Source organism: Platichthys flesus, chromosome 8 (genome assembly GCF_949316205.1).
Source record: "Platichthys flesus chromosome 8, fPlaFle2.1, whole genome shotgun sequence".
NCBI lineage: Eukaryota > Metazoa > Chordata > Actinopteri > Pleuronectiformes > Pleuronectidae > Platichthys > Platichthys flesus.
The window spans coordinates 6,415,451-6,442,980 of NC_084952.1; the positions used below are offsets into that span (position 1 = coordinate 6,415,451).

A 27,530-nucleotide genomic window follows, 5' to 3' on the forward strand; every position below is an offset into this window, starting at 1 on the left:
GTATTTTTAAATGTTCTTGTTTTTACTTTATAGTGATTCACGTGCGCGCACTTTGACCCCCCTGTTACCATGGCAACCGCAGCGCGTCACACAAACACGACCACACGGACCCTGGCTGCCACTTCCGGTTCTGCTCTTGTCCCCCCCCCGAGAAACTGCTAACGGCCTCGCAGCGGTACCGACACCGTCACGAACCGGAACCACGCGTCGGGACCCGCGGTTCGTTTCTCCGTAGATATCAGGTGTCCTCGTTGTAACCGTTAGAAAGTCGGTGGCGGCGTCGGTAGCTGAGAGAGAGAGAGAGAGAGAGAGAGAGAGAGTGGATCAGGCCGAGCGACGCAGTCTGTGTCGGTGGAGTCAAAATGGCGTCTGTTTGCCCACTCAACGCTCGTTTAATCCGTCTGTGATTCTCCCCGGTACTCAGATTCACCGACCGGGCCCTGGTGCTGTTGTTTCCCGCTTGGATTCACCGGAGCAGCCGGGGACACGGTTCCGGCGTCATGTCGGACTCGGAGGAGGAAAGTCACGACAGGCAGCTGAAGTTTGTGGTGATTGGAGACGGTGCTTGTGGGAAGGTGAGACCGTCCCACACTCACAGACACACAGATACACACAGACACACACAGACAGTCACAGACACACGCAATGCTTCACGGTGCTCATCCTGAAGCTCGCACCGTCACCATGGTGACCGACGCTGATATAGCTAACTAGGCTACAAGCTAACAACAATCCCAGTACACCAGTGGAGAATCCCAGTACACCAGTGGAGAATCCCAGTACACCAGTGGAGAATCCAAGTACACTAGTGGAGCAACACGTCTGCAGCTCATTAACGTCATTAAATATACTAATATGTAGTTAATGTCCTCTGTTTAAAACCTAATACTTATATAACAGAACGTAAAACTGTAGTATGAGGCAAGTGGACTTGAGGTACACAACATGAAAGTACTCACAATACTGTAGAAGGTCTGCACTAAAGTATTATCTACATATAATACAGAGTAAACAAACGAGTGAAAACATCCTATTCTGTTTGATAACACTTAAATACACACAACGTGCAAATACTGATCGCATATACATACAAAACATCCACATCTAGAATATTGTGATCTTCTGAATTCTTCCCTTTTGTCGTGTCATGTTTCCTGTGCTACACAACCCCGAACAATGATATCACCACCCCATAGTTAACACCTGGCTACGGGGGGGGTCTAATTACTATCAGCAGGTTTATTATACTTGAGTTGTGATACTTACCAAACAGAACTAATGAACGTCTCAGATTCTGCCACAGCAATTTCCATGTGGTATGTTGATTATGACAGTTGTTAATAGTACTATGGACAGTTAACTGCCATATTGTACAAAAGGAATAATATTGAGCCTTACTTTTGTCTAAAGTCAGTTCACTCCATAGCTATTTGTTAAATTACTATTTATTAAAAGCTTTCCTCTGCACAGATGGGTGTGAGTATTTGTTAGCATGGCCTCCTGTGTTTCTGACTGTAGCTCAACAGGTGATTTGTTTATTAAGTTGTAACCTACCAGAGGACCCACTTCTCAGACTGGAGAAACTCGAGTGTGAGGAGAAAGTCCACATGACGGATGGAGGTTGACAAGATTCCACTCGGGAACTTGCAGCGTTCTTCATGTCAGCAGATGTTTGCAGTGAGAGACGTTTACGGTTAAAGACGCTCGAAGACGCATGCACAATTTGAGCAGTATTCCCTTTCTTGCTTAATCCAACATTTACGGACGCTAAATAGCTGTTTACTCTAAATTAAATTTATGAATGTAACAGTTTGTTAGCTGCTAAACTAGCAAGCTACTAATTTGAGCACAAATCATACAAAAACACTGAGATAGTTTTATGACACAGAATCTGACTTCTCGCCTGACCACTCGCCCGAGCTTCCAGTAAGTCCTGGTGTTAAGTACACTTGTGTATTACATAATATAGTTTTCCTCAGGTCGCTCATTCACACTGATCTTGGGTTGGTCAATATTCAGACATGGTGTAAACGAGGTAGAGAGATTTGATCTTAGCTAGAGCTCCAGGTGGCTGAAAGCTCGACAGGAGAGAGTAAAGTATGAGAAAATATGGAAAATCCTTAACATAAATAATAATAATAGTAATAGCTATTAGACCGCAGAATAACCTTACAATAACAGTAACACTAAATAAATAACATTGTTAAATAACCCAGTATCACTCATACTTTTTATTGGTAAAGCAAATCTAAATGTTTTTATCAGTATTTTCTCACTTTGTATTCACATTCTATAAATCCAGTGACTTCTTTTTCAAAATTTATTGGACATCTGTAGTTTGTTTATTATTAAAATTTAGCATAAAGGATTTAAATTATGTGTTGTGATGCTATTAAGATCCATCTAGCTCCTATGTTGCATCTGCTACTGGACATAGTTGCCTGTGTTGCTTTGTTGTAGCTGAGCCCATAGGCTTCACTACGCTGAAGAAAGTATTTGCCGTTACTTGTTTTAGGTTAATGGTCAAAAGGTGCATATATTTTTGTTATATATTTATACAGAGCCCTGTATGCGTAGGGCTAATTCTTATTATAACAAGTTGGCCCACAATTTGTTTTTATATCTTGCATAAGCCTTGCCTCTACTTGCCATTGAGTTCTGTGCTCAATTGACACAGACAAGTACATCATTTTAGAAAAACACACATCAACTTAACTTTCCCCTTTAAGTTTCAATTAAATGTTTCTTTGAATTGTGTTGAATAGGAAATAAAACAGTTTGATGCACTTTCACAGTCCCAAACTTTTAACACTACAGGGCTGCTGCTCAGGGAACTCGGGTAGAACACACCTTGTACAGTGTTTAACAGAGTGCGGTAGTTGATAAAGGAAGGCTACAGTTTGCTGAGTCAGGCTCTGGCAGCTGGAGGTTGGTGTACCTCTCTTCTCCACGTATGGAATTGGCTCCATTTAAGAAAATTTTATCTGGACGACCCTAATTAGACACATGGCTATTTTTCTCATTTGATAGGATAAAAGAATACTGGGAGTAGAGTTTGGTCGAACACTATGAAATGTGAGCAAATATACGTTTTCTTAATTTATTGTGTATCTTTGTGGTAAATTTGTTCCGTGCTCATACTGGCTGGTTGTCCCTCTTCCCTTTCAAAATCACTGGACCGAATTCTTCACTATGTTCATTAAAATAAGTACAAGAGGCAGATTAAAAAGGGACGGGTAACATCCACAACAGGGGAATTCCCCCCCCCCCCCCCCCCCCCCCCCCGCCACACCAAACAATTATTTGCACCAAAGCAGGGAGGTTGTCATGACAATCCAGCCAAGTTTCTTCTTCACTGCTTCTGAATCCCCAGACGAGTGCGTGTGAATGCAAGGGAGGAGACGTCAAGTGCTTTTCGTCTACACATCCCCTTTCATAACTAATGTCTGCTTCCTCTGGGAGAAAGAAAATGAATGTAGCAGTAATGGTGAGACCCAATGAGAAAAATGAATGTTCTCATTCTGGACATTTTCTTTTTGGGGTAAGGGGGGGGGTGGGGGGTGGGGGGTGGGGGGGGGGCATGCGGAGAACACACACAACTCAGTTCCCAGTAGATACGCTACATTAATAACCCTCCCTACGCTGCTGCCAGGTGTCAGCCCGTCACTGTCTGAATGACTTACCTGCTTGTCTGTGTTGGGCAGAAAACAGGAGCCCTGCCCCCATTCGGAGTAGGCACCACTGACTGACATCTTGAATGCCGTTTCCCCCCTTATTAATGTCAATTTGCTCAGCTAATTGCAATCGGATCAGTTTTTCTTGGACAGCGTTCTCGGCGGTATTTTCGCTTGTGGTTGGTTGTCCATTCAGAAATAGAGCGGGAGATCTGGGGAGGCTTGTCCACCTGAGCAAGATGTGTTAACAACATGTTGGCTCACATATTAAGGCCTAACTTTATACACAGGTCTATTTTTTAACCTGAGTCCCAGCAATGATCTTAACAGAGGAGCTCTTCTGCAGAATAACAACTTTATAATCTGTCTCGATTGTTTAAGAAGAATAAAGAGCCAGTTTTTGATACCAAAAATGCACAACCTCCCTCGTATGCATTGCATCACATGGACATAATCAGCGTGCCATATTTTTTTCCTCCCTCTCTCTCAGTTTCTTGTTACAGTAGAACTTCCCCCATTTCCCGGCACTGGTATCGTTGGTGACCCTGTGCTGTTCTCTGTTGGAGTGTCAGGATTACGCCAGCTTTTACATTCGCTGGTTAGCTCCAATTGTACGGTGGGAAAAAAAAAGGTCTACGTTGAGGGACGAGGGCCAAGCTACTGGAATGCCAAGACAAATGGCCGACTAGGCCAACGCGAGCATGTGGAATACATTTTTGCTGTCCGAGCTTGTTATTCCTGTGTTGTCAGTGATTGTTTGGGCTACTTAAATGGACGATTTTCTCCTTGTTGCGTCAGTCACCTCTAGTAATTTCTCAGTCACTCTCGAGCCTGTGACACACTATGCAGACTGTGATTAAATAAAGTCAGCAGGTTTAGGGAACCTTTAGAATAATTAGTTTGATTAAACTTGATCCTGCACCTCTAAGGACAAGTTAATCAAGAAAGCCATTCGTAAACGTCAGGATTATACATTGATTGGGTTAAATAAAAAAATTACATTTAATAATCCATGCTTGAGTTAAAATAATGCTTTTATATGGCAAGAAATCCAAACAGACAAATATTGGGGTAAACAGTGATAAGGGTTTTCTAAATTAGATTACTCTCTGTTTGCCAAGGAGTGATTTGAAATAAATCCAGTCTAATTTGAAGCCTAACTTGGTGGAATCTAAACTCTCAGAGCATGATGGAGGTAGATAAGGACACCGGCTCAAGTGAAAGCTTAGTGGACTAAAAGAAAGAATTTAGTTTTAAATCCTCTAACCCTCAGTGATTGTCAAGTACCACATTAAAATGCATTTGCAGCCACATGAACACTCAGAGAGTCCCATAGCTTCACTTTTCTGTTGTGTTTATGTAAGCACACTGCTCTAAAGATAGCTAATAGACATTCGGCACTTCATTTTTTCCCCTGTCCTCATCCATCAAAATGAATTAAACTTAGCATGTCAGGCCTGCACTATGGATTCCCATGGATTTCAGGAGAGCCCCTAACATGCTATTTTTTTCCTCCTCAAACACAACGGTGACAGTGATGGAGGTTTTATAATTTGTGGCAATTATTAGGTCTGCCGTCTGGAGACATGACACATACTCCAGCACCTGTTTTTGTAATTCACGTTGATTTTCACTGTCACAACTGCGGCGGAGCGGGGAGACGGCAGACGAGGCAGACGGTTACATCAGCGTACCTTCAAGTCAATCACTGCGTTTTTTGACGTTGCCTAAAATGGATTGGTAATGATGAAATGAAAACCCTGCAGAGCATAGTTCACCGGGGCTCTGTCTGTGAATTATGGTTACGCTCTGTTGAAAAAAGAATCACATGGAAGTGTGGTGATGTGATAAGTTATACTTATTGTATTTTTAGAAATATTAGAAATTGAAATACTGTATAAAGCTTAGTTTGGCTCTTCACTCCCTCTGTGTGAATGGAATCAAACTTATTTTGTCTTCTGCTCACCACTGAAATATCAATTTTTCAGGAAGTTCTTTAACACGCTGTTTATTTTCTCTGGAAGGAGTTTTGCAGCATCTTAGATTTAGATCTGGGCCATGCTATGATCTTCATTTGCCTTTACGCTATGAAGTGTGCATATACGTGTGGAAGTTATTTACCAGGCAAACGCTATGCAAAGAGTCACACATTTTCCTTTCCTTTAGCTTGAAAGCATTTTCTTTTCAAAACACATTACTTGGAGTGACATATCTTCAGTCCTGTCTATTGCTGCAGAGCCGTGCTTGTATTCATTTTCTGTCTGTCTCTCTCTTTCTCCCTTTGTCTCTGGGTTTCAGACATCACTCGCCACCAGGTTTGCACAGGAGGCCTTCGGGAAGCAATACAAACAAACCATCGGCCTTGATTTCTTTCTGAAGAGAATAAGCCTTCCAGGTGAGACACCTTCATAATCTTCTGGGAGTGTTCGCTTGTGCACAGACTCAGCGCGGACACGCGTGTTGCACAAGCACGCAGTGGCGGTCTGCCGACTTGTTTATTCAATATAATTTGGGATGATTGTATTTAGAGAGACTGCCTTGATTGTTAGTTTGTTTTTACTGTAATTTTGACCATAAGATTTTGGTTGTTTGTGTGTATTTAAAATTATCAGTGTTAAAAAAGACCTAGAAACTTTATTCAAAGTCGAACAAAGAGGTCCGTTGTCCCAACTTTACTGAGCTGTCATATTTTCTGGAGTTTTTTCTCCAGGTTGACTCAGGAGCTGAATGTGTCTTTTCTGGTCGCTCCTCATTGTAGAGTGTCTGCCACTTCTCAGGGTTATTCACTCTGAAAGCTCTTCTCTCCAGAGCTTACAGCAAACCTTTTTTTTGGACTCCACAAGGCCAATGGACAGCTTATGTCCAACTGGGCGAGCCTTGCTCATAATTCTGTGGGCACAGTACAGAGTAAATACATTAACATTTTATATCCATATCGCTGTTCCCGCAGTTCAACTGATCTTTGTCCTGCACCACATAAAACATGCATGTTTTTATTTGTTTATGTTGAACCCGCAGAAATAAAGCCACACTCTGTATCCCCCTTAGATCTGTAAAATATATGTTTATTGACTAATGCTATATTTAGATCCCATTTTACTTCCTACCCTGTGAAATGGGGATTTTCAGCATCTTAAATGGCATTTCTCAAACTCTGCCAAGGCCTAAGCTCCAGAAATCTGCAAAGTGGCTCCATTCTTTCATTACTAATAAAACAACATTAAGCGAGGGCAAATTAAGTGCTAAATGTAAAATTTATGCTGATTTGTGAGTTGGCTGAAGGATTGTATTTTGATTTTGTGTCAGTTTCAGCTTATGAGACTTAGGAGAACTAAACCCCCAAAAATGTTGTGGTGGAGTCAGAACGAAAGAGCCAACTAAAAGCACAGGCTGGGCTTGACTTCTTAAAAAATGAACTTGAATGCTGTTAATCGTTTGACTTCTCTTTCCAGTAAGTGTTTTTCCTGCAACAATCAGTGCTCTCTCAAGTGTGTAACTGTAAGCGTTGTTTAAATGTAGTGTACATGTATCACTGGGGCAGCAACAACACGAGCTCCAACACCGGAGCTGTTAAAGGTCCCATTTTCCGGGGAACTGGGTGTTGATGAGCTGATGAATCGGAGGGTGGCTCTGCTAGCTGGGTGGTCTCAAACTTAGTTCGGACCCCCACCCTGCCTTGTACTGTAGAGATTGTATGGCTCTCCGGGTTTCTATGGGTCAATAAGGGTCTTTTGCAGTGTGGAAGGGGGAGAGTAGCCTATAGCCAACGTTGGCCCCTCTCTCCATGAAGGCCCGGATTGTCAAAGTTAATGTACATTTCCGATGCAGGGAAAGGTGAGGATAGGCCGACTGGCACAAAACAGCCTTCTCTGTGTGTGCTTCTTATAACAATGAATCGTCCAGATGCCCGTGCAAAACACTGAGGTACAGGCGGCCTGAGGGAACTGACCAGAGGTGAAATCCATTTGATCGATTCTGTCACACCCAGAGAACAATTATCTCATCCACATGCTCCTTTTTTCACCTCTTTATCACTACATGTATATTATATCTATGGGGCTCACAATTGCAGTTTCTACTTTTGCAAAGTGTACGCAGGGAAATGTCGGTGGAGTCAGCGTGAATCTCTAACATAAATAAAGCTCCAGTCTGAGGATGGGAGGGGATGGCTCTTTAACCGTTATTCATCGCACTCCTCGGTGTAGCTTTACATTGACACTGTATAGTCTGGATGTAGCGACTGTGAACCTCAACGTTTCCTTCCCTCGCTTTATAAAGGGGACTTATGAAGGGTTGAGTCGTCCAGCCGTGTCCACAGGGTACGCTCTGCTCCCCATCGCCGCTCCGGCCCAGCACACGGCCCTCATCACACCAACATAAACTCCTCGCTGTCTGGTCCGCCCTCCTCCTCTTTTTTAACAACCCCTTTAATTTTCCAGAGGAAGCAAATATTTATTTGGATTTGGTTTTTGTGCCCGTCTTTCTCTCTCTCCCCCCCTCTCTCATTCACTCCTTCTCTTTCCACAAGCATTAGGACTAGTCTTCTTTTCCTCCTATTTTGTGTTTAATTATTGCTATTTTCCTTAACAGCACATAATTCTCCTCACTTTCCTCACTTGGCAGGAAATGGCACAATACAAAAAGGTCTTCCCAGGCTAATAAGAAGTAATTTCTGAGTATTGAGGATGTTTAAATTAGAGGGTAACTGTAATCCCCCTTCGATCTTTGAGCTGGCTATTCTTGGACGTGAGATGTTGGTGACCTGCCACGCCAGGACCCGGAGCATGAAACATTAATCGCTGATTTATTGTTTCCATTATGTATATCGACAAGGTGCACTTTCATTAGAGGAATCACACGGCCAAAACACAGAGTCAAGTTACAGCTGACTTGTTATGAGCTTTGTTAAAACAAACAAGTTGAGGACAAAAACATCTGCAATGGAATCCCACAAATTGCAGCATTATTGTTTTTTTAATTTAAGGGATTTGCAGCTCAAAGAAAATCTAGGAAAAGAAAATAAGAAAAGAAAGTTAGTAAGATATTTATATTATTTAAATGTACTTAATTTTTTATATTAAAAGATATTTCTTTTTTGATTTCTTTCTTTCTACCACTGTAGGGAATTTGAATGTGACCCTGCAGGTGTGGGACATTGGAGGCCAGACGTTAGGAGGGAAGATGCTGGATAAATACGTATACGGAGCTCATGTAAGTGCACACAAATTCACACATAATACTATGAAGATGGTTTTATCCTCCCTCACAATCATCTTCATGTGCCTCTTTAGTCTTTTATTTCCTCACACATGCAGTAAAAATGTGCAGATGTACAAAACAAAGTGTTACAGATGTTTGTCACTATGGTTAAAAAGTCACGGGACTCTTGTCTGAGTTATTATTACAGCTCTGGCAGCTTCATTCAGAGCCTGCCACTCCCTACCTGTGGAGCCAAATCATAATAAGCCGTCATTTGGATTCACAGTGGGCGAAGCAGGTCAAGAGAGCTTTAAGAATCAGCATATTTCTCCTTTTTCAGAGTCGTTACTGTTGATGTTCTCTGGCAGACCGGACAAAAGATGATTAAAAATACTGCCCACTGAAGGTCAATGGAAATATTCCGAACGACATTCTCGTTTACACTTCTATTTCCCCCAAATTTTTTAAAACATCCAAAATTTAATTAAACTTTTACCACTAATTATTTTTAAAGTAATTTTGCTATTTAGTGATGAAAAATAAAGGAAAAAAAATCATTTAATAAGTGATCTATCAACTCTTGCCCTTCGGGGAACAGAAAATATACTCTTTTTTTTTTTTTAGTCATTGTATCCCAGCTTGTGCATGTGCCAACAACATCAGTAGGGACAGGGAGCAGTGTCACCTTAGTGCTTTCTGTCACCTCCAGAGCATCTCATGTGTGAAGAGGCCCCCTTAAAGGCCGTGGTTTGTCAAATCCACAAAGCGTAGTGCAGCACGAGAAAGAGACACTTCACCATACACCAGCTCTATTCAAGGAAACGCTTGGTGTATACGCTAGAGAAAATAATAATTGTAGGCTTTATTTTTTTAATGAATCTACATGGCCATGAAAATTATGGAGATTATGGATTTAACACATTCTCTAAACCGCCCTTCTTTCACAGTCTCCCGTATATCACCACCACATTACGACACTTCGCCTGCAGAGTTGCTCAGTCTGCGTCGAATGGAACTTTCACACCTATTGTTCACCACTGTGCGTCCTGTAATCAATCATGGCTGTTTCGGAGAGACTCGCCGTAATTGTCAGAGGCGCGAAGCTGTCGTCACTGTCCTTGCATGTTGTGACAGCGCATGTCTGCTGAACAAAAAGCAACAGACACCCCTTATGTTGTGTTGCCTCACGCAGTAAAAGTAGAGCCATTTACCGTGGCCTGTGTTCACATCGCGTCCTGTAGAATAGGCAGAAGTTAAAGTAAGATAGTTGAGCTATTTGAGGATTCGCCTTGAATCACACCAACACCTATTGTATCTGTGTTTACTCGTTGATTGATTTATGTGTAAACAGTTTCTGGTCTCAGTGTTGGGTTTGGTTGTTGTTGCAGCACAGTCTCTGTAGAGTGCAGTGTTCAGGAAAACTAAGGGAGGAGGAAAACGTCTCTCGCCAGACCGCTTTAATTCATGAGCTCAGACAGTCGATAACCAAACCTATAAACTGCACTGAAATTGGAGTGTGCTTTATTTTGAATTGGGAATTGTTTATTATTTGTAAAGCACTATTTTCATTTAGAATCAGATAAATGTGAATTTACACAGTGTCACGCAACACAGATGATGTGTGAGTAAGGGAGTGTGTCCCCGACTGTAAAAAGAGGAGCAGTGCCACCTACTGTTCCCATGCTCACTCAGTATTTAACTAACGTTAACATGAAGGAATATGAAGTGAATCTGTATACTCGCATCCATAATTTACCAGTGACTGAGTGTAAATGTGAGACACATCCTTCACCATTGTTCCTCATGCTTTTTCCAACGCAGGCAGTTCTCCTGGTGTACGACATTACCAACTACCAGAGCTTTGAGAATCTGGAGGATTGGTTCAGCATGGTGAAGAAGGCCAACGAGGAATCTGACGTCCAGCCTGTTGTCTCCTTAGTGGGGAACAAGAGTGAGTTTTAATATAAACACACAAACAGACACAAAGTAATTGTTTTCAGCAGGGAAAAAACAATACTGTACTTTAAAAATGTCGGTGTAGTCTATCAAGTTTGGAAAACACTTCACTTTCTTGAACTCAGGAGAAATTAAAATGAAGAGAGTTTCTCTCTATCCACCTTGACACATTTTTCATTTTGCGTGTCTGTGTTTGTGTGTGGAGGAGTGGGTGTCTGATGGTAGCAGACGTGTTTGTTCGAGCAGCAGATAACTGATCGTTGTGATAAGCCAGTTGATAAGAGAGTGAGGTCTCAGGGCGATGGGAGAGCTGATGTTTGGGAAAATCTTGGGAGTGAAGGCCGATGATTTAAGATCCCCGGGCCAATGGACCTGGGGCACCGCTTATCTGTGCCCCCTCCCTCCTCCCCAGTCTGTACCCATCTGCCCCCCCCCCCCCTCCCCAGTACGAGCCTGCGCTCCTGACTAGAGTCGTCGGTTAAGAAGAGGAACTCGACGTTAACCAGACGGCTCTCCTCCTATCGGCCGGCACCTGTCTACCTATCTCCAAAATAAAGAGTAATAATGATGACTCCTTTTAAACATCCCCCTGACAGATGTGGAGTCATGGCGGCTGCCGTGTTATTGTAAAGTGAGGCGTCAGAGTGCGTGTGTGTAATGGTGACTGTCCACCTTCCCGGGCGATGATGAACGGTCAACAGAGTGGTGCCTGCACACAGGAAGCTCTCGCTAATGTTACTCAACGGGGAGCATAGGTCACGGTTTAATTCGCCTGTCTGGAGCAGATTCTCTTGTCTTCGCATCCGTTTGCATCTCTTAATGCCCCGGCTTTAACGGTGGGCGCCTCTGTATTTAGGCTAGGTTTTGGGTGCGTGGGTGAGTGTGTGTACTGTAATATTTAAGTAGTGTACATCCCGCTGTCAGGCTCCTCACCCCAACACTCGCACAGTCACTCTCCCCCTAATGGCTCTATTGCTGAAAATGGCCCATGTGTGTTTTTTCTGTTCCTGCCAGCTGAAAAAAAAGAAAAACAAAATCCCACACAGATTGCCCCGCTAAGAGCAATCAATTACCTTGTGAGACTGTTCGAATCCCAGGGCCCTGCCATTGACTCCCTTTTTTTCAGGGACCTTGAAGAAAGTTAGTCTAGCTATCGAGTTAGAAATGTCCACAGCCAAAATTTTGTTTTACTTTTCCTCTGCGCCCTCACTAACATTTCTTTGTATCATACCACTTTATTTTTTTTTACTCATAATGAGTACTTGGTACACATTTACAATAAGAACGTAACATATGAATACTCTGCATTCCTTTTGAGAGCAGAATTTAGATTTTCCTTCTTATTGTTCCCATGATGAAACAGAAATAGAAGCACAGACATAACAAGGAGCTTATAAAAACACAACAGATTTATGTCTCTGAGGGCACGTCCTGGGGGAGATTGTGTTGGTTCACCACTCAGAATCTTTAGTGTTCCCACCTCGATAAACTTAAGGTGAACACTGCTGGTTGGTGCAGACTGCAGCAGAAAGCGTTTTTAGTAAGACCTGATCCAGTATTTTAACATTTAAGTATTTTTTTTTTTGCATTTAATTTAACATGACTCTGTTTTTTCTATTAATGTAATTTTTGTATGAATTGAGCCTAAATTTCCTGAATAACCTTGTGCTTGTCTCCTATTTTAATTCAAACACTTTCTTCCTTACACAGTGAACTGTGTACTTGTAATTGAGCCTATGGACCAGACGAGTAGTTCATTAATGATGCCGTCCCCTCCTCTCCTCACCCTGCCCTGACTGCCCTCCTGTGCCATGTCACTGCCGGGGAACAACCTTTCCTTTCTTTGGCGCAGTGTGGCCGGCTGAGGTTAAGTGTGCTTGTTAAGACCCAGTGTGTCGGACTCCCATGCCCTCTGCATGCTGCCCAGAGCCTCGTGTAAAAGAATGGCATCACTTGTAATAACAATAATAACAATTCAGAGAGGAAGCCAATGAAATTTTTTATTGAGGGAACACATATGTGCACACAATTATTTATGCAATGACACACACACGCACACAGTCGCAGCTGTGCACAGAAACATGCACTCCTGTAATGTGACACACTTGTGGAGTTTCTGGGAACACATAGTTAATGGAAGAATGCTAAGCTCTTGTTCTGTTTAAACATACTATAACTGTTTATTATAGGGCAGCCCAGCGTAACACCATATGGTACAAAGGAATCTCTCAAGAGATGAGTGCTCAGTCCTCTTCTCCACCACTCAACTTTTACATTTATAGTCGTCTAAAAAGTACTGTGTTCTTTGCAAGACACTCAAACTATGAATTCGGTGGATCTTTGCTGAACAACAGCTGCATGTGGCCTTTTATTTAGATCAGAGATGGACTTAAGGCACTTAAATAAACTAGAAAGACACTCGGTAGCGTGCAGCACCCTTAAGTTTTAATCAAGATGCACCGAAATTCACACACTCATAGATGTAAGCTCCCTTATATACCAGATTTTTTCCCTTCAGGATTTATTGATCATTTCCTGTGAAATATGTGTGACACCCCTGTGTCACAAAATGCTGTATCTCTGTTAAAGAAAGAGAAAATACATCAAGTTTTTTTTAAATCTGTTCTCTAGTTTTTGTGTAATCCTGCTGACAAACAACAAAACCAACCAACAAACTAACTAGGGCGCAAACTTAACCTCCTCAGAAGTAGCTGTAAGTCCTAATACACATTCAGAATCTTTGGTGTGCCATAACAAACACACATTATCACCGTATGGGATCCTCCGTATTTCAAAACGACTTGCGTTACTGTTTGAAAATTTGTGCACATATTTCTTCGTCAGACATTAAGCCTGTGTCGTTTATCAAACCAATTTGTTTTTATTAAGTGGGGATCGCAGGACCCCTGCTCGCTTCCCATTTCTAGTGCTCTCTCCCTCAGGAACTCCAGAGCATCCATCATAGGCTTGTACAGCCCTTATTTGGGTGACTTAAATGGGTTCAGTTCTCTTAACCCCTCCTCATCACTCATGGCTTCTTACTCAGAGGTTCGAACACCGTTCACTGCCGATCCACTCAGGCCTGCCATGGGAAACGTTTCTTGCAGCAGGGAGATAAGGTCCCTGCATCAAGACAATTTGTAGACTCTACTCTGCCTCACCTGTCTTTCTCTTCTGGCTCTGTTTCCCTTCCCCCCCATTCTGTCTTCTCCAGGTCTCTATCTCGCACAATCTCTCAAACATACTTGCACATTCATTTTCACCCCTGTGCAAACACTTACTCTTTCAATCACACTCTCAGACCTACTCTGAACTCTTATCTCTCACATGTGTAGCTGCCTTTACGAACAGTAATGTCTTTTCATTGGCTCCTTGTCCCTGTTGTGTCAAACAACATGCGTGTGTTTGCTTTCTACACGCTACAGCAGATCTCGCCACGTACCGTTACCAGTCGCACTTCTCTCTCTGCAGTTTTCCATCCATCCATGAGAAAGCCAATGCGAAACATGGATCTCCCCTAACTCTCGATTCTCCTGAAGCATGTCCTTACCACCAACATTGTTGGTCTTGAGTTGTTTGCCCTCTTGGCAAGGCCTCAGGTGGAGCTGAACCCCCCCCTCCCTGCCCTCCCCAGCTCTCTCACCCCCATCACCTCCCTGCCCCAGTAAAGCTGCCACAGTTCCTGTCTGTTCAGTGTTGGCCTGCACATTTCTTAATAGAGAGATGCTCAGAAGTCCAGGAGCGCAGAGGAGCTCAATGTGCTTCTGTTTTTGGTTTAGCTCAAAAATGTTTTTCCTGGCTCAACCCACTCCTACTTAGGTCCTCTTACAACAAACTAAAAGGTCCTAATTGCCCCCAAGGGAAAGGTTTAGCCACAATAGACGTGTGGTGGGACAAAAGCCCAGTACTCTTATCCCAGCACCCACACCCCTCCCCAGATAGAAGAGATGAACACGTCAGCAGTGTCTGTGTTGCACTGTGGGTAGTGTGACCACAGGTCCGACACTGTAAAACCTTATATATACAGTATATAGACCTAGTAGGGCACAGTGTATGGTTGGGTAAAGATTTGGAATGTTTACAGTTTACAGCAAATCCAGTGTTTCCTGTTTCTCTTCACATTTTATTTAAGGTAAAGGGTCAGCCGAGACGTGTGTATCATATTGTCTCAGTAACCGCACTGACTGTGGCCTGCTGTCTTTCTGTGAGTCTGGAAAAGATGGGAAATAGAGATTGAGGTTACACCAAGGAAACAGAGGGATGACTGAAGAATTACAGCTGTATTTCACTGAGGCTGATAAGTCAGTGTAAAACCACAGCTGCAGAAGCTGACACGTGTCCAGCAGTGATTAAGAAATACCGTAAGGGTTAATTTCAGCCTACATAGGCATCAGATAGGTGGTCTCTCCCTCACAGAGCAATACCACAGAGGTCCAATCTGGTGATCAAATAAATGAATGCTACGCTGACATTTAATTGTAGCAACTGTTTGACCCGGCTCTGGTCCCCACACTCATCTCTCTTGACTCTCATGCCTGTCGAAGCCTGGAAAGTCCTCATTCATATTAGTCATCCATAAAGCAAATATTGTTGCACATGCAGTAGATGATCAGTCTTCGAATACCTTCTTGTGTGGTATGTCATGGGCCATTTGAGCTGCACAGCGCAGCTTAGCCACCTGACCTGAAGGCAGCCTGGAACCCTCATCACGCTCAGCCTGTACTTTATTTCTTTGCTGCTCCACAACATTGATATGGAGGAATTCCTGGAAGGGGCCTTGCTGACACAGGGTTGGGTAAATAACCGATTGATCTGGATCCACAGGATCCACATATATTTTAAATGTGTGCAGGATATCAACACTGCTTTTCCCTCTTTTTTTGTTGGTGCTAAATCTAGTTTTTGTGGTGTTAAATTATTACATTGCTGTCTTTGCATTCTGCTTCTGTTTCAGGTTTTTAACTTGGTCGATGTTTGATCAGGCAGTCATGAGCAGAATGCTCTTTCCACGTTACACTTCCCTGCTTTGGCTGCTGGTGGATATTTAGCCCAGTTCAATGCATTACTGCTCATAGGAAGACTTAATGATTATAAGTAGACTCATAGTGATGAGACGCAAACAATTATGAAGGCTCCCCTGTGCTCCGTATAATTATTATAGCTCATAGTTAGGCTGCCGGCTCACAGAGGCATGTATACTGCTCGCCCATAAAAGTCCACTTAGTTTAACAGCGACAGGAGAGCTTGGAGGACATGGCCAGTGAAACCCCGGGCAGCGTCTTGTGCGGTCGGCTCAGAACTGGGTCTTTTGTTCACTTTTCACGAGTCCTGGGAGCCCGTTAACCGACCCTGCAAGGCTCTCCGCCCCAGGTTTTACTGACGCAGCGACAGCCCGGCACTCCAGCTCTCTCCCTGCCTTCAGAGCTACTGCAGGACACTGTGTCTTTTAAATTCCCTGACCAAGGAGGAAGACCACATTGTTTTACTAGCCACTGTGGAGTATCTGATTATGTTTTAAAGTGTGAATGCCTGTGTGCGTATTTGCACAAGTGTGTGTGTGTCTGCACATCGTTTCGCAAAGGACGATCGAATGACAAGATGAGCTGTGATCAATGAACTGTCGACAGAACACTTCTGACCTAGTGGAAAGCGAGTCCCCTGATGGTCCCAGCCCGTTTTAGGCCACCGGGGCAGGGGCTCCCCAGCACAAAGAGCGCTCTGTCTCTGTCAGGATTCCCCAGAGGACTCGTGCACGGGCCCTGCTCACCTCGAAAACACCCGGCTGGTAACAGCACTTCATCTGTCTGTACTCACTCAGAAAAGTCCTGATAATATTATTAGCTTAGCTTGAAAATGTAATATCCTGATTATTATTTCTAATTATTCCACCACAAGTTGTACAATGTCCAGAGGCAATAACAGCCGTATACAACCGCTACAGTTTGCTGCAGTATTGAAAAACTACACTGATGCTGGAATTATGATCTGTTAAAGCCAAAGGTAATGTTAAAATTATTTTAAATTTCATGTTCTTTTTTCATTAAATGTAGATGTTCCAGTCTTCAGAGAATAAACGTTGCCTACTGTAAACAATAACCACACTGTTCAGGTGTAATGAAATGTGCAAGAGCACCGTTTGACTTCTGAATGGCTGCGTAGCGTCTGAATAGTAAAGAAAACACGATTCTGTATGATACTATACTTAAATGAATTAAAGTGGTTCCTAGCCAGAGTTATTTCGAGTGAGGAAAAGTACTTATTGAATGCCTTATTCAATCTATGGTCCATATTTTAATGCAGGTACAGACTTCTCCCGTCCTTCATATTTCAAAAGCCTCAGTGTTTATGAGCTCTCTCCAAGTCATGTAGAGCAGTTGGACTCCGGCATTTAAATGCTTCACATAAATTCCACCATCATTTGTTTTATTAGCCACTTGTGCTGTGAAAGTTAAATGAAAGTCTGATTCAATCAGACATCACACTGAATGATTCATTATGCTTTTTTGACTTTTTAAAGGGGACCTCTTATCCTTTTCCTTATTTACGGTCAATACAGTGTGGTCCAAGAGAGTGAGCCATTCATCCCATCAAGTTTAATATAATATTGAATAAAGTATAATATACTGTTGCAATGTTTTATGTCCATATTAAAAGTTTCAAATAATGAGGTAAATACATATAACAGCATATGTGATTAAAAAGTAGACGTGTCAGTCTAGTCTCAGCTTCCAGTGGTTTTCTGTGATCTGCAGCATGATCACTAGTGTGCAGTCGGTGGCTGATGTCAAAGTGCAAGATGGCAGCACCCAGATGCAGGATAATTAGCTGATACGAATATTTTTTACACAATGCGTTGGAAGTGGAGACGCGTAGTCCATCTGTATGTCCGGTCAATGCTTGTAACCTGGTTTGATAATCCTCGCCTCATGATACAGTCTGAATGGGTTCATGGTCGTCATTGAGGGGAAGTTGAGGCAAACCCTCTTAACAGGGTCTTAAAGGCACAGTGTGAGGTAATGTTGGAAGTGATAGGTTCTCCCCTGGGGTTGATTAGGCTCAATCCTGTAACTTTCACTTAATGGGATATGACCCCTCAGAGCCCCAGGTCTCTGACAACACATACACACACACACACGACCGATCCTAACTAACACACACAGGCACAAAGACACACACAAACACACACGCACGGCTCACACATTCCTCTCGCAGCCCTCAAACTCCCCACTGCACCAACTGCTGTTTAGTTTAAAGCGAGGCTGTCGACAATTAACTGTGTTATGTCAAGTTTATTCTCTGGCCGTTGCTTGCTGGGTAAACTGTTCCAATTGGTCCCCAGCAGCCGACCTGGCAGAGCAGTAAGTAGGTGTCTCTGTTATCACAGCGTGGTTTTAAAAAGACCCCTGAAGAACACACCACAGCAGGACTGTGAGGCTGTTAGCCAATACAGAGCTTTGAGCTTATTGTTGCTGAAGTTGCTGAATGTGTTGGTGAAGTCTCAAGAGACACATCCTTTTTCCAAAGATGCATCATGTGACCCACCATAAGCAGGCGAAAGCTAAAGATGATGTAGTTGAGAGACAGCGTATATTACGTTGCTGTTGTTTTCTGTGTCACTTTTGAAAGAATGCAGTCTTTCTGTTTTACTATGACGAACTGTTCTCATTGATGCCTGTGACTGGTTTCTTTTCCTATGGCAACAGCAACCTAGTCTCATGGGTATTGCAGTATTTAGACCTGTCTGTGATGCCTAATGATGGACAAACCACACTTTCTCCGGAACTGTGGCCATACCATGAACCTATTGTCCCGATGAGTGCTATGATTCTGTGTCAGAGATTTGGATAGTGCAATCACAATGCCAGGTGTTTGTTTTGGCGTTATATTTACAAGGCAGACAGGAAACTAGGAATATAGAAGGGCTAACCTATGTGCCACCATCGTTGCCATGCTATTGTGGCATGCACTGTAACTGTTTGGCCACCAGAGTGCTCTGGATTTGTCATTTTAACAACAGGGACCAACCCCCCCCCCCCCCCCCCCCCCCCCCTTCCTCCCACCCTTGGCTTTGTGCCACATGATTGGGATTACTGGTGAGCATTTCAACAGACTCTCATAATCTCAATTAAAGTGTTCATCCTTGCTTTTTAGACATTTCATTTCTGTCACTGGCAGTTTTTTGCATCTTCATCTCAGTGAATAAGAGCTAGCGAGGACTTTGGTTTCAAAGGTTGCTTCAGGCAGATCAATCCAACCAAAGTCCAACCCCCTCACTAATTTCAGGTCATTTAGTTACATGAACCTCTCTCCAAGTCTGTATGGTTTCAGGATAATCAGGTCTGCCAGCAAGAGGATTCTTTCCATAAAGGATCTAAGCTCCTATCCCCACATACACTAACTTGTGGAGTAGATTGTCCATATTTTCTTCTCATTTGATTGTGTTCCCACTTACGTAATAGGTCACCACAATAACAAACTGGGGTTTGTTTTACGGTAAAAGCCTAATTCATCCAGCAGATATTAATCTTTAACTGTTGTCTTGCAGTCCAGTGCAGTGACAGGCAGACCTTTTAAATAAACAGTGACGGTGACCAGAGCGAGGGAGAGCCATCGCTCCTGACAAGTGATGATCCTCTCCACTATCTCTGTGCGCTCAGAGGCCTAAACAGTGTATTTCGTGTTTGCAGTCACTTCCTCAGGGTTGTTAAGCTGATGTACAGTTTGACAGAAACAGAGGGAAACCAGATCATCGGAGGAAGATTGCTTTGACCTGATAAGTAGAAATGGGTACATTAGGAAGAAAAATGGAGCGTAACACTGAAACAGGGATTAGTCTTGTATTCAGTATACACAGACAGATGCCACATGCTTCTAAATTCTTTTGTGAGAATGTGGGCGAATTAACGGTATAACTTTAACAATCACAAATATTAGTCCCCCAACAGGCCTGACGTTTTTCAGTAAGTTCCATCAATTATTCTCTTAGAAGTCAATGAAAATGTTGAAAAACGAATTTATTGATAACTGAAAAATGTTTGAAATTTTTATTTAAAATAAAAGACTCACTAATCAATCATCAAAATAGTTGCCAATATAAGTAACAATAGACTAACTGAACCAAATATTGAAGTATTTTGATTAGAATATACAAGTGCGTGTGCTCTATAACATAGAACTGGAAAATGAATGTCTTGAACATAAAAGGTATATAAAGATGGACAAAATGGCATTTCCCTTAAAGCGAAGCCAAAGCATCTCCATTGCCACCTGGTGGCTGGCTGAAAAATCCCACCTCCTCCATGATAATGATTGGGACATAGCCCAGATTTAAAGTCAAAATATGCACAAAAATCTGTCGATTTAGTTCTCATCACCCTGATGGCTGTTTGTGTTCATTTTCTTTTGTAAATTATTTTGATTTGATTAGTTATTTGATGCTAAAACAACCAGGGGAAACCTCACAGTTGATATCTGAGACTGATTCTCCATCGGTGGAGTGCGTGTATCGCTCCACCTGATGCTCAACCTGTGCCCACAGACAGAACACTTTTTAAAAACGTATAGTAACTTTCCCACCTCATAGCTCCTGAGCACCTCTGTTAATGTTGGCTAATCTGACTGTGACACATGATTGATAACCTTTCCCAAGTGTGCAGGATCCAAAGGATTAGTCAAGTTTACTTCTAGTAGCGTGCTGGGTACCTCAGCTGTTAATGACTGGAATTAATAACGCGCTGACGCCTATGAGACAGCAGTGTTTATGCACAGGCAGAGACATGACAGTCTGCCCTGGATATTGAGTAGTTGTAAAAGTGTCAGCCCTTGCCAAGAAAGGTTTGTGTTTATATGTCACCTATGATGATGGTAATCTTAGTTTTAGTCCAATGCAATTTAAAAAAAATATTTTCTTCTGTCTCTTTGGATTGGCCTTTAACATTTGTGGGTCATATGACAATGAGATATTAATAACACTGGATTAGTGCAGTGTTTACATTTCTTCCTTGATATGTATCTGTCTTTTTCTTAGTCTGCTTCTGGCTTTATCCTCCTAACACACACACGCACACGCATGCACAAACACAGACACACACACACGAGGGCATGAGAACGGGGTAAGCCCTTGACAGCTTCAATGAAACCTCACACAAAGACAAAAACTCGGGGGGGACGAGAGAAACGCAACACCGTACAGTAGCCTGTATGCACCAGATAGCGGGTGTGGCCGCCTTTCTGCACAAAGCCCGAAATAAAGAGTGAAGCTATTGCTTTCAGCAGCAGGACCCCCGGGTGACCTTCCCCATCGACCCCAGCGTGACCCCATAGTGAGGAAGGAGAGAAGCAAGGCACCTAGTATCGGTGCACAGGAGTCGAATGCACCGAGACGCCATCACAATAGCTAAAAAGGAAGGCGCTGTCATTGTGTGCTCTCAGTAAATCAGCGTGGAGGTGACAGACCCAGTTCTTGGGCCTGGGTACCCACCTTAAAGACCGGCACGCTCATAAGTCAAACTGTTTTCTCCATCATACACTCTCCGTGCGAGTGTAGCCTGAAGACTTCGGTCACCCGTGTATTGTTTCTTAAGTATTTCTCTGCAGCTGGCTGGTTTGTCTGTTTCGGGTCAAACAGAGGTTCATGGCTTCAGGGTGCAACTGTACTAGTCTTACACGGAGGAATGTGTCGTATGAAGCTTTCATACCAGCTGGGGAGGGAAGCTCCGGGCTACTGAATTGACCACTGTCAGTCTCAGACCCGTGAAACCGAAGCTGAATTACACTTTGTTTCCACATCTCTTTATTTGCACCATCGTCCTACACTAGGCAGACCCCCTCCCATCTTAACTCAAGTGTAAACAGTTATCTTTTGTGTTTATGTTCTGATATGTGACAGTTAACCCTGCGTGAGTGCTGTGTAACCACTGCATAAATCTATCTATCTATCTCTGGTAGGTTTTTCTCACATGTAACACTGTGTTTTGTCTACAGTCGACCTGGAGCACATGAGGACGGTGAAGGCTGACAAACACCAGCGCTTTTGCCAAGAGAACAGCCTCATCAGTCAGTTCGTATCAGCCAAAACGGGCGACTCGGTGGGTACCAGCTCAATCAATGAGAATAAAACAGAATGAGACGATCGTGATGCTTCAATTCTCTCTTGTTATCTTTCTCCAGGTGAATCTTTGTTTCCAGAGGGTGGCTGCTGAGATTCTTGGTGTAAAGCTAAACAAAGCAGAAATTGAGCAGTCCCAGGTAAGACATACGCTTCTTTGACAAGCAACGAACTCTAGATCTTCTCCTGAAAGTATTAGTAATGACGAAAGTAAAGTAGAATGTCCAAGGGAGCCCATGGGAGAATGCAGCAGAACAATTTATCGCTTACGAGTGGGTGTGTTGATGTTTCTAACAATCGGCAGACATACAAACTCAAAGATGCCAAACATGTAGCAGATACCTAAGATACCAACTTAGAAAAACAACGAGATCGAGGGGTTTTGATGATGAGGGCAAATTAAATGAATGTGATTTTCATGGATCAATTTAAATGTTCTGTTCTGCCTCCTGGGTGCTCCACACAGATGCCACCTGAACGCTCTGGAGATTCTCCTGTAGTGGTGAAAGCCTCTGACTCAGACAATCTCCTGCTGCATTGTTCACATTTTTCCAGACATTTTCTGGAGTTCATGTCTGAAAACGTCTTTAATGAAACATCGCTGTCTGTTAAACTTCTCTGAAATGTCTACGCAGCTCAGCGACATTTAATAGTTTATTTGCTCCTAACTATGATTCAGCTCTGCTCTTATCCAGCAACTTTAATTTGTAACTGATGTTAAACGAGTGAAAGTATGTGTCTGGGTTCACCTCTCCTGGTATTAGGTGTCATGTTATGCCTGAACTAAAGGGAGGTCACGGGGAGTGTGTAAGGTCAGCGGAGGTCACCACACACTGTAAAGGACCTCTTGTTGTGTAAACATGAGTTTGTTACGTCTGCCTCCGGTGATGGTCTACGTGCTGCAGACACTGCCCATCTGTAAATACGCCCACATTGACCACATTAACGCGTGAAGTCAGAGGTTAAAGGTAGGCAGTGGTAGAGGTGGGGAGGTGAGAATTGTCTCTCTGATTTATTTGGGTTATCTCCCACTGTTTCGGGCCAAAGCAGCGTCTCGGCTTGCCAGCCAGACCGAGGTGCCCAGTGGTGGCAGCTGTAGAATTTACAAGGTCACCTCCCCCAGAAGCATTAATCCTGGGTCTGATATGACCAGTTGGAGCCACTCTGGCTGGGTAGTGGTTGATGAGCCTGGGGTCTACAGAAAGGTCAGGACCTCTGGAGAAGGGAGAGCATGGAGGGGAAGGACCGGCCAAATTCTCAAGCCCTTCTCCTCTCATCAACACTGCTGACGAACTATAAATGACCGTTGACTAATGGAGCTGTTTGTCTACTTCCCCTGGCCTCTCCTCCATTGATAGCTCGCTCAGAGAAGCAAAGTGCTTTAATCCAGGCTAATCAAGGCGGCTGAGTGGATAGATACAAGATTGTTCTTCAGGAAAAAGGCAAAGACCAGTTCACTGAAACACAGAATTCACAGATTTCAATTTCTAAGTTATGAATTTTAATGTTTTGACCAAATAAAAAAAAAGATACGTCTGCAACCAAGTGTTATTTCTGTTACTGATTAATCTTATCATTTTATTTGATCAGTTTCCATCAAGATAAACTAGAAATGGCACCCAGTACGTCCACCAGGTGCCAACAGTCCCACTAGAAATCCCTGTTTAAATTCACTAGAGGTGGATTTTTATCTGGATCTTCACCAAATCTCGCATGTCTGTTGTTTAACCCTGTGGCCCAGGAGAAGGGAACGTCATGGAGAACCTTTTAGCACTTCCCAGCTCCGGGTCTCGCTGTGGGGCCAGCGCAGCCTCATTATCAGTTGTCAGGTTTACAGAGCTGAACATGAGGCTCACAACCCCTGACAGTATTACCTCTGCCTGGCAGCCCTCTCCATCTTGCTCCTCTGTCTGCAGGATCAGATACAGAGGCCGCGGATCACTCACTGACTCCGACAACAGGCTTCGGCAGCTCGTTAATCAGGCAGCCAACCAGGACCTGGTATTCAGCCATGTGGCCGTCTCCCCTTTGGCTATTTAGCAAAGAGTCCAGCAGCCTGGTTCACCGTTAAAATCAAATTTACACCGATTCAAACACGAATTGCCACTAATCTCTGTGTGTGATCTTTCATATCCTTATAAACTGTTGATTAGAAAACGTTAGGACAATATTAGCAATTTCCATGTATGTTCGACACTGTCTTTGGTAGTGAATGTTTTAAATGTTGTTATATTTATGTTTTATTGTGCTGTGTTGTACTTCGACTGTCCTGGCAGAGGGATCCATCACTTCTTACACTAACCCATCTTTTTTAGGTTTGTTTTTTTGCCTATAGCTCTTCTTTGCATTAAGAGTTTTCTCTCCAGGAGTTCTCTTACAATTAAAAATAACATTTCCTTGTGCAGCTCCATAAGTTTAATCTTCAGGAAGAACAAAAAACCCTAGTTGGGGGCTAAAGACTAAATCGATCTGAGTTTGATTCTTGCCTCATTATTTTTTTCATTGTGTCTGCTTGTTGTCAGTTGACGCATGCTTCACCTTCACTCACATTTCATCCTCTCTCTCACTCTATCACCCTCTCCTCCTGATAGTCCTCACCCTGTCTGACTTTGGTCTTCATTCCTCTCATCCTCCTCTCCCATCCCTTTTTTCTTTTTTTTTGTCTCTCTGCCTCCGTCCATCGCTCGGCTGCTCTGATGTGTTGAACCTGCTCAGAGGATCGTGAAGGCTGAGCTGGTGGACTACCCACAGGACGAAGGGCCCATTAGTCAAGAAAACTCCCAGCAAAGCAAAATATGTTCTGTTCAATAGCTTGAAGTATGTCTCCACAGTTTTATCATATTCACAGGTATATCCCAGTCCCGCTGTCATATAGCTGTTAAATAGTAGCTTTGTATTAACTAGTGGAATCCCAGTAGTGGACATATTTAATGCCTTTAGATTAGAGCTCTACAAAAAGTAGAGAAACCCGACATTATCTCATCACATTTGTTGTTATATTGAGTTATCCCAGAGTTTATAATAACTGTCGTCTTAATCTAAGCTGGGTCTTAAATTAAGCCAGTTGATAAAACCCGTGATGATGGAAACAGATACGAGTTTGACCTCTATCTTCCTCCTGACTTGTTTGGATCAGGACTGCACAAATATTTTCACCATTAAATCACCACTTGGAGTTTAACCCTGGATTGTTAAAGAATTCAGACAAATGTGTTTTATTTAGATAAGAAGGCTGAAAAACTGCATCTCTATAATATTTATCTCTTATTTACCAATGAAATATAAAGCTTTAGCCAGTTAGCTCATGACTGTGTGATGTGACCATGATCTCACATCCTGTAAAAGGACATCTCATATCCAGATAACGGTTTTTTTTTGTCTGGTTTCATGGCTTTAGCCGTATAAGAGCTGTGTTCATTAACTGCTCCCGCATATTTCCGGCTGCTGCTTAAAAGTTCTCCTCTAGGGTTCTGAAGGGATGCTTTTATTGTGAAAAATTACAGAAATGCAACATTTATGTTGTCAGAAAGTCTCCTGATGCTCATCTTCAGTAAAAACTGAACTAATCCGCTGGATGTGATCAAATTCTGCACCAATTGTTCGGCAGATTCATTTTCAATAGTCCAGTTGGGAACTTATAAACAGTAACAGGGTCAGTCAAAGGAATTGGAGTTTGTGTTTTCACATCATCCATCAAACAGTTGTGCAAAGCCAGCTATTCTTGCAGTATTGTTTTGTTACAGTAGATTTTTCTGACAATGATAATTTAAGTTGTAGTGCCCAGTTTGTAAGATAACTGTAATAAACAGGTAGTATTCTTATTTATATGATATTTCCTCAGGCTCTTGAACTCTGCTGCAGCCGAGGTTTCAGAAACATCCTTTAAATTATGTAATTAAATCCTTAAAAATCCTTAAACTTAAGTAACGCCTTTGTTCATGTCAAATTCTGTGTGTTTGGATTATTTCAGCGCGTGGTGAAGGCAGACATTGTGAACTACAGTCAGGACACCGTGGCCAGGACAGTCAACCCGCCACGCAGCTCCATGTGTGTGGTGCAGTGACCTCCCCCCCAATTACAAACACACACACACACACACACACACACACACTTAAATATCTAACATTCTTCAGTCAGTATTCCTTGTTTCAGAGTTTCTGGAGTGTTCTCTGTATTCCTGTGTGCCAGAAGTTCGGGGAATTGAAGAACAGACTGTGTGATCTCGAGGCCTTGGCCTGTTTGAATATTTAAAAAAGGCAAAGGGACCTAATTTGTTTGTGTTTACACGCAGCTATCGTTCCATTTCTATGATTTTTATAAAGATTCTTTAAGCAATTACTTGATTTAAGTGTTAGTATGAGGACAATTGTTAAAGAGAGGGAGAAATCTACTATAATCATTCACTCTGGTAGTTGACAATATTTTTATATATATATCAAACTCTACTGTTGCTACTAGGTGCATGTTTCAATGATGAAATATATATAATAAAAGCTATAAAAATACTATCTCCACTAGTTTAATGTGTCTCTGTCCCTACGACTGCAAAGTGAATGAATTGGACCCAGAGGAGGTGAAACCAAATGTTTCCTTAATGTCTGTGGTGCTCCTCAGGTGAACAGAAGGGAAGGAGTCGTTAGAATCTCTTTAAGTTGCCAATTAGGGGCCGTGATGTGAACCATGTACTATTATTTTACAGATAAATCTTTCAGTTTTACAACCTCAAATCAACATTTACATTTTCTATTCTTTTGATTTTGTTTCCGGATCATGTATTTTGCTTGAGTAGCCTGTCCGTTCTCTAGAAGTTTGATGTTTCAGTATTTCATATTCACTGATAGAGAACAGTTCAGACGCTGTGTTGATGAAGAGAGAGATGGATATGATACAGGAACTACACCAGAGAGTCCGGCTGAGCAGGAGCTGGAGTTAAAAGTAAACTTTGGTCGTAGCCTTCTCAACTGTCCGTTATAGAACAGAAGTTACTTTGATGAATGGCTTTGAAACATAACCTGTTTAACTGGATCTTCATTTTAACCACGTTTCATGAGCTTGCTTTACAGTTTGTGAATTGTTTGTTTTGACGTAGATGTCCTCTGTTAAACTTGTTTGTCAAACTATTGTCCACATGACGGCGTGATGGGATTTCATGTGTTGATCAACGTATGAGCAACATAATGTTTGGACTGTAAAAACCTGTCTGCTCTGTTTTCAAGATTATAAATCATTCCAACACGTTTTATGAATTCTGATCATTAAAACAAAAAGTTTGCTATAGAAATATTATGAATGTACATTTAGACGTTAAGTTGATGTTATACGCTAACGCCGCTCTGTGTTTCTGAATAAAAATGCGATATGGAAAACCAGTTGTGATTTGTGCATCTGTGAATGTTTGTGATATTCTTTGCGCAGAAATAGATTTTATATAGAATAAATATGGAGTACCAGCTGGACTTGAAAAGAGCTCAAGTTCAAGTTCGAATGTATTTAACAATTTAAGAACTGTAGCCCACTGTAGGCAGTAATATTATGTATAAAATTATATAAGGAGATGTTATACATGTCTGCAGGACCAGTCAGCGCCTGTCACT

General features: G+C 42.5%; 1 protein-coding gene across 2 annotated transcripts; it reads left to right on the forward strand.

The window, feature by feature from the left end:
• Positions 1-103: 103 nt before the first annotated feature.
• rab28 (RAB28, member RAS oncogene family) lies at positions 104-27,302 on the forward strand. Of its 2 annotated transcripts, XM_062393959.1 has the most exons (9): positions 104-219; positions 425-575; positions 5,973-6,069; positions 8,797-8,885; positions 10,695-10,824; positions 21,813-21,916; positions 21,999-22,076; positions 24,652-24,753; positions 25,907-27,302. In XM_062393959.1, the coding sequence occupies exons 2-8, from the start codon at positions 501-503 to the stop codon at positions 24,745-24,747; spliced, it is 669 nt and encodes a 222-aa protein (XP_062249943.1). In that variant the 5' UTR covers positions 104-219; positions 425-500; the 3' UTR covers positions 24,748-24,753; positions 25,907-27,302. The 2 variants fall into 2 exon arrangements, with proteins under 2 accessions (XP_062249943.1, XP_062249944.1); XM_062393960.1 differs by lacking the exon at positions 24,652-24,753 and having other exon boundaries at positions 121-575.
• The last annotated feature ends 228 nt before the right edge of the window (positions 27,303-27,530 follow it).